The following is an 8321-nucleotide window of genomic DNA, read 5'->3' on the forward strand; positions in this document are numbered from 1 at the left end:
GAAATACTAGAAGAACTATCCAGGGGATTTCCTGACTCTGAAGTGATTTGTTATTTTGGTTTACATTAAAACAGGTGCTAATTAGGACTATTGTAATTGTGACTAACTTCACAATTTACCTAAATACATTTTTTTAAAAAACATTATTTACCTTCAAAGATTTTACTTTTTTTTTTTTAGCATTAGAATGCTCATTAGAATTTGCTGACTGGCACCTCTTTGCTACAGCAGGGACAATGAATCATACAAACACTCTACTGCGGTTGTTATATTCAATTCAAATATCCTGGGCAAATACATTTTACAAGGTTGTTCTTTCAGGACCTTGGGGGATGGAGTTCAGGAACTAGTTGTATTTATTTGTTAAGCATCACCAATTTCTTTGGTGATTAAGAAATAAAAATAGTAGTTTGCTTTACCTCTGAGTTGTGCCCTGACAGAAGCAGCTGACACAGCCCTGGCGTTCCATCTTCTGTTCTGGCTGGTTTCCTCCAGGAGGATCATCTGCCTCCTGTGGGCAGTCTGGTCTCTCTTTCCTGTGATGGGGACCCGCTGGTGAGGTTTCACATCACTGTAGTCTACCAGGGATTCAACAGCTCTTCCAACATTGGGCTGCAGGACAGCATCTGCTCCTGGACTCACAAAACCTGAGCAGGGATCCACTAAAGGCACATCATCCCTGTGTGGAAATAAAGGGTAATGTGACCCTTCTGGAGGGGTGAATGGATTGAATTTAAGGAAAGAATTACTGTTTTTCTCTTCAAAGCTGGCGAAGCCGTGTCTGTTCTCAGGACCTCTCACAACAGGCATGCACATCTTCTTTAACAGACTTCGATACTGTTGGCGATCCATCTTGTGAACTGGTTCAACTGACAAGGCAGACTTTTTAAAGGCACTTGCCTGCCTTTCAGCTCCATGGGAAACCATGGTCATTCTCTTCTATCATCCCTATGTGGCAGTAAACTTAAAAGACTCCAATTGCTCCTGTTTCTCCAAGTTTCTGAAGTCCTAGCCAACAAACCACAGTAAAACCAGAGGTCATTCTCCAGAAGATCAGTACATAGAAACCATAAGGAGCAAGGCAGTGGTTAAAGTACTGAATTCTTTCCTGAAAAGAGATTTATCAAGTATGGTACAGATGGAACACAGCCATTGAAGGAGCAGAGAGCTCTTTTGTTGCTTGGTAACGATGGAAACCACCTCACAATGAAATGTCTCCCGGTGTGAAACAGGGTTCATGCGTACCACAGGAATCTAGTCCTTCAAGTGGGCACACATAGCAACTTGAAATGGCACTACCAGATACTTATTCATCTAGTAGAGGCAAAATTAAGAAGTTTTCAATCTTACTGAGAATTACATGGTGTTTTCATTGAAGTATTTTAAAATAAGCTATTCTCTTGTTATCACAAATATGACTTAAATTGAAACACAGATTTAACACAAAATTTATCAAACAAAACCGCAGCTAAATGCAAATGTAGAACACTTACAATTATTACTTGGAATGAGTGAATCACATTGACATCAGAGTTTTCCATGCAGTTTAACTTCCTCCAGAGTTTTGCCATTTTTTCTGTCAGGTTGGCAAATCCATTAATGTCTCAGGTCAGAATATGCAGCGCTCATTTCCGAATCCCAAGCGGACGGTCTTCATTTAGCAATCTAAACAAAAGCAGTCTGATTTATAGAGGTGCTCTCTGCATAAATTCAGTGCCATCTGCAAACATCTGGCACTTAGGAGAAATAAAACTAAGTTTATTTGGACAGCTACATTCACATTTTGGGGCCTTTACTTTGGGGCCTTGTCAGGAAAAATTAGGGAACAGTGTCTGATCATTCCCTCATTTATGTTAGTCTTACACAGATGTAACTTCCCTAAATTCCTAACTTGCTCTTGATGAAGACAAAATCAGAAATGGGCCTAATGAAATCAGAAATGGGCCTAACATGTATTACAGTACAGGTTTATAGTAAGAAAAAGTTGTGTTCCCTGATGCAGAACTGTGGTGATTTTTCTTTGGAGTAGCTCACTGATGGAGCAGAAAATAAACGAATAAGTAAAGCTTCCTTCTTTATTAGGACAGCTTTAATTTCTAGGTCACAAGAACTAAAACGGGTAAACAGTGACAGCTGAGAACACTATATACGCAGTACTGGCATTGTAAGGCTAAGCCAACACTATGAAAACACAGAACTTTTTGTTGGAAACAACTTATGTCCATTTTCTATCATACTTGTACATTCAAGTTAGTGAAAAGATAGTTCCAAATTTGACTTCTGCCTGTAACAAGTCTTTAAAATGCCATAATGCCATCTGTATTTACTGACACTCAGTAATCTCCATACCAAATATATTCCATTTTACATTAGAAATAACATCCGGTGTTGCAGATTGACCTTTCCCTCCCTGCTTACCTTTTCCTGGAAAGCTTTAGAAAGAGGAGAAGTGAAGACATAGGAGCCAGATAAGGCACAGGATGGAAGACATTGCAAGGATGACTCATGTTTTGTGGCATTCATTTTGCAGAATGAAATGCAATTAAAGCTTTATCTTGGATTTCATTGACAGACATTCTGTCCAGATTATCCTGGGAAGTAAATTTGCCAGTAAAGCTGAATTATTTCTATTGTCAATTTTCACAAATGATCCATGCTTTAAGAAAAAACATTGATGAGCTAGTCATATATCTAAGCTAGTTCTCTCTACTAGATGTCTGCCTTTTACTTTGCTTCAGGATTCCCGCGGAGCAGTCATTTTGGTTAAACAAAAATTTAAACAGCTATTTTTATTCTCTGGCACACTAACAACACACCAAATTTTCCAATACAGAGAAATCTTCCTGCCAGACTTTTTTCCCCAGATAATTCATTTTTTTCCCTCCTCCATTCTTTCAAAAAAATCCTTTCTCTAACCCACTACAAATTAAATATTCGTATGCCAGAGGAACATGCACGTGCCACGGGATTCCAGACACTTTCTTAATTGCCTTTTTGTAGCAGTGCAATAAAGACTGAACAGCACGGCTGTAAATGCTTATGACACTGACTAGATCAGCACAGTTCTTTGCTTCTGCAGTGGAAACTTCCTTGCTCTTTTTTTTTTTTTTCTTTTAAGAAACACCTGCAGTGAGCATGAAGCCAGTGCACCGTACCTTTGGGCACCCCCAGGCGCAGTCTGCAGCACCGCCGGCCTGGCTGTTTCAAAGGAGTTGCGGACGTGCCGGTGCGTTAATGGATTGGGATAAATTATGTATAACCCGGCAGCTGGACGACTGAGGATGGAGCTGCCGCGGCGGCAGATGTTTCCCTGGGGTTTGAGGATGTGAAAGCCTACCCCCCTCCCCTCCTTCGCCAGAGAAGCAAGTGCAGAGCTTGGCACTGCGGCTGGGAAAACCCCGCCGTCGATTTCCCCGCGGCGGGTCACGGCAGGGAGGGCCGGAGGGCGGCGAAGCCACCTCCGCCCCCGCGGCTCGCCCTCACCGCGCCGCCCCGGCCCGGGCGCGCCCGGACTCGCCTCGCCTCGCCTCGCCTGCCCCGCGCGCCTCGCCAGGCGGCCGTTGGGGGCAGCTAACGGCTGCCGCGCGCCCCAGAGGTCGGAAGAGACGCTGGGGGCTTCGGCGATGTGGCGTGCGGCGCAGGGTGGGGCGCGGGGCTGCCGCCGGGCAACGACCGCCGCCGGCAGCCTCCCAGCCCGCCTCCGCCTCCTCCTCCTGCTCGTCCTGCTACAGGCATCACTCGCAGGTACGGTCGCGGGCGGTGGGCTGGCGCCGCCCGGCGGCAGTCGCCGGAATGTCGCTCGCCTCAGGCCGGCGACACCCGGGGCATCGGGCAGGTGCCGGGACGGCGGGTCGAGGCACAGGAGGCCCCTTCCTCGCAGGGCTTGGCGGCGGCGCCGAAACCTCGCTGTCTCCCGTCCCTGCCCTGCCTGGAGCACTGGGCATGAATTTTACAGTTTTCCTGAGTTCACTCCCTGCCTATGCCGTTGTCATAGAATCATAAAATCACAGAATCATTTAAGTTGGAAAAGACCTTTAAGATCATCAAGTCCAACCGTTAACCTAACACTGCCAAGTGCAGCACTAAACCATGTCCCTAAGTGCCACATCTATGTGTCTTTTAAACACCTCCAGGGATGGTGACTCAACCACTTCCCTGGGCAGCCTGTTCCAATGCTTGACAGCCCTTTCGGTGAAGAAGTTTTTCCTAATATCCAACCTAAACCTGACCTGGTGCAACTTGAGGCCATTTCCATCCTATTGTTACTTGGGAGAAGAGCCCAACACCCACCTGGCTACAACCTCCTTTCAGACAGTTGTAAAGAGCAATAAGGTCTCCCCTCAGCCTCCTTTTCTTCAGGCTAAACAACCCCAGTTCCCTCAGCTGCTCCTCATAAGACTTGCTGTCATGCATTTATTTACACTGTTCTACAAAAGCAGATGTGTGTGGTGTTACCTATGCTACCCTCTTTACAGCCTGGTAGTTTTAAGTTTGTGTGAGAGGGTGGGGGTGTTCCTGAAATGACAGTCTGCTTCCTAGTGAGGTTTTGAAATTTGACTTCAGTAAATCACTTAGGCTTTCTGACAGTATTAAATTAGATTATTTAATATGTACATCACTGTGCATATGTGCCAGATCTTCTTATTCTGTGATCGAGTTTCACCAAATCCTTTAGAGAGCCAAGATCTTTTCCAGGAGCAAGATCACAGGTGAAGTTCAAAGTTCTTCTTCTCTCTGACAAAAAAAGGAAAACTATGTGCAGTATTTCAATATATATTTACTGAAATGTCATAGTATTTCTTCTGTCTTTGGTTTTAGTAGGCATAATAGACATTGTCAACTCCAATTGTTTTGCACTGGGGTGTTATAGTCTGAGTTCAGACTGATGTAAAGAATATGAACTTTTTTTCTTTAATGATTTTTCATTTTGTTTTTTGTTTACTAATGCTGACAGTTTTGGCTTATGTGTTTTTCCTTAAGTGAATAATTCAACTTTTTGAGGACAATATGGAGCATGTTTTTTAAAATGTCTTAATTACATTTGACTTTTCTGAGCCATCTGAAGGAAGTTTCCATCTTGCTGAAAAGACAACATTTTTTAACTTTAGCTTGCTATATGATAACAAAAAAAAAATCCTTTTTAACTCATGAAATGTGTTAGTGGTGTAATTGTCAGAAAGGAAATATGAAGGCCTACTTGAAAAATGTAATATAGTTCATATCTTGCAGGCTTTTTGTCAAAAGGGTTAAAATTAACTGAGAGATTAGAAACTGAAGTTCAGTTTCTCCTATATGACTTTCATATGACTAGTAACAGAAATGGTAATATTTCTGCACAGCACTTACCATCAATAGGCAGCTTAGAAATGTCAGCTGTAATTAAAATACTTGGATATAGAAAAACACTTGACTATTAGCATGCTTGAGCAAAAATAACTTATGTAAGTAGCGTTGCTATTTATATGCTCTTTTGGTGCAGAAATCTCTTCACAAAAAGTCTCTCAGAACATAATTACTTTGAAAAAACTTTTAGCAATTACCATAACTTAAATAAATCTCTTCGTATCACTTCAAAGAATTTTCATTTCTAAATAAATGAATTGAAATGATGTCAATTGAAGAGTCTAGTAATACAGTATTTTATTAATTAATAAATTGATTGTTTAATTATTTAAGGCTCATTTTGAACTCTGTTTCCTGCCTCTGCAGTTTTCAGACCAAACTTAATTTTCTGATGAATTATTGTGAAGATGATTGATTTTGCAAATGTAGTGTTCATTTTAAGACTAGAAGATTCCGAATAAAATATTTTATGAATCAGTAGAATATACTTTATGTGAAACATTAAGCAGGTGAACGCATTCCCTTTCAACTCAATGGGTGTAGGAATGAATGCTCATTTGGTCAGTTCTAACCTCCCTGGATTCCTCCCTTGGGCAGGAAATGGGCAGTGACCCCTCTTTCCCTGGCACCATTGTAACTCTCTCTGACCAGAGAGGAGCAGCAGGGGTTGTCTGTGCAGGTACAGTCCATCTGCTACTTCTAATCTCGAGTTGAGAGTCTTCCCCCTATAGGCAGAACCCCTCAGAAATACACCAGCTCAATTTGTCTCAGTGTTTGGGTAGAATTTATACATTTGCCAAGTAGATTTTAAAAGCATCAAACAGGGTGTTAGCATTTTACACTTAAATTTAACTCTCTGTAGGATCTTCGGCCTGTTTCAGTGGCATAAATTAGTAGTAAAACTTTTGAATTTAACTCCATCAGATTTTAAAGTCGCCCAATGAATCCTAAAGTAACACAGCCACTGTCTATGGCAAATGTACCCTTGAATTCCAGTCTTCAGAAATGGCTCTTCAGGCAGCTGGGAAGTTTGAATCACCCCAGACTTGGAGATGAATTACTTCCGTGTGTCTGATAGTGATGTAAAACTATTTTTCTTCATCTCTGTTATTCTGCAAAAGAAACTGTCGCTCACAGTTATGTCGCTTGTATTGTGCCTCTAAGAAGTACAAGACAGTGAGGAATCAGACTATATATTTCTAGTGCATTGGCCTGCTTAAAAAACTTAATTGGAGGAATTAATTCAGAAATCTCACTTATTTTTCTCAAACATGAGTGAAACTTAGTTTTTCTCACTGCCTGTTAAGTGCAGGTTCAAACTGAAGGGATGGAATGACATATTTAATGACTTTAAAATGCAGTTTAAGCACTTCCCTTTTCCTTTGTTGGTTTTGTTGCTCTTTCTATGCGACTTAATGATAGAGTGTGAGAATTGGAAGATCATTTTTGCTAGAAACTGCTGCAGGAAGTGCCATTTAAATGCCAGGTGATTAGGAGAGCAAATGAATTCAAGTAGGAAACCTGAAAAAAGGCTGGAAAAAAATATTAAAAGGCAGTGTAGAAAATGAAGGAAAGAGTGTATGAGAGTTGGGATTCATATGGGGACAGAAACATTTACTGACTGAAATGGCTGCTATGCAAATGAAACATATACGCATGAAGGAGCTTTTAAGCTGACTTTCTCAAAATCTACCATGCATTGTCACTGAAGATACCAAAGAAGTAATTCCAGTTGTTTTAGAGTATCTTCCTTCAGTAAGGAAGATACTGCTTCCACTGTTTCTAGTTCTTTTTAAATAAACAGTTCAAGAGCTCCACCTTTGGGTTTAAATTATTATTGTAAAAAAATATTACTTTCCTTCTGCATTGATTAAGCAGTGCCTAAACATCCTATAAAGTTATGTATATCTGCTCATACCTTGTCAGTTTGCAATGCTTTACTTTACTAGACACATTTGTTCAATTGCCTTCTCATAAACTTTGAATACTTCCTGTATAAGATTGTTGTTTCCAGTTTTTCTCTCATCAATTTGTTTTTGGTGGATTATGTTTTTCGTTTCCAATTATGATACATAAACCAACCTGACAGTTCATAAAATATTTATGTATCATGTGGACAGATAATAGTGGCAGAAGGAATATTAAAATGGGCTGTTTTTCAGGTAGGATTTATAATTTGCTATAAATTAGTATGTTTTTATTAAAATCAAAGCATATGCTGATTTTTGTCAATGGAGAATATGGTCATGTTCTTTTGGGAGCTGAATTTTAGTGAAAAGTTAGTTTTGTTTCTGCCAGTGCAGCAGAATGCTAAATGACTTAACATAAGTATTCCAGTGAGAAAATTTGAATCCATTTTGTTTTTCACTAAAAATCCTCTCCAGTCTTTCCAGGAAGTCTTTAGGGAAAATGAAGTTATTTGAAAAATTTTGCTTCTTGAACAAAGTTGTGTAAGTGGTACACAGTGAAGAAATATTGCAAAGTAAATTAAACTGTTAATCACAGAAATCAATCATATATGAGACTACTCTTATGATTATTTTCTGTCAGGTTTTTTTTTTTTTTTTTTTCCAAGCAAGGTTTTATTTCTTCCTACTTTTGAAGTATTTTTAGTGACATATTCTGCTTACATTCTGAAATGGCAAGTACAGGCAGTTCTTTTAATTTACCTTTATTATCTTGTTCTGATAGCTGAAGAATCTGCCTTGCTTCTGTTTTCCATAACAATACTGTAGAGAAGTACAATTACCATTTGTATAATAGATGGGATGAATTGACAATGTCCCACTATTGTTTAAATCAAGATAAATCAAAACAAAGCTAGGACTCAACCCCACTCTCATTGCCCCCAACAAATGGTTTAATCTATAACCAGTTTCCCAGAGTATTTATTGTTGCTTTTAGTTTTTGAATAATGAACCTAAGTCAGCAACAAGCACTGATCTGGTGCCACGAAATTATTTAGCCCATCTTCATAA

The 8321-nt window shown here is 40.1% G+C and overlaps 1 protein-coding gene across 1 annotated transcript in view; it reads right to left on the bottom strand.

Moving 5' to 3' along the window:
- The window catches only part of SPATA48 (spermatogenesis associated 48), a 28195-nt gene extending 27262 nt beyond the window's left edge, over window positions 1-933 (bottom strand). Inside the window, 1 exon segment of the mRNA XM_054816900.1 lies at window positions 420-933. Coding sequence (XP_054672875.1) covers window positions 420-933 — 514 coding nt within the window.
- Between the last annotated feature and the right edge of the window lie 7388 nt (window positions 934-8321).

This window comes from Grus americana, chromosome 2 (genome assembly GCF_028858705.1).
Source record: "Grus americana isolate bGruAme1 chromosome 2, bGruAme1.mat, whole genome shotgun sequence".
NCBI classification, from domain to species: domain Eukaryota; kingdom Metazoa; phylum Chordata; class Aves; order Gruiformes; family Gruidae; genus Grus; species Grus americana.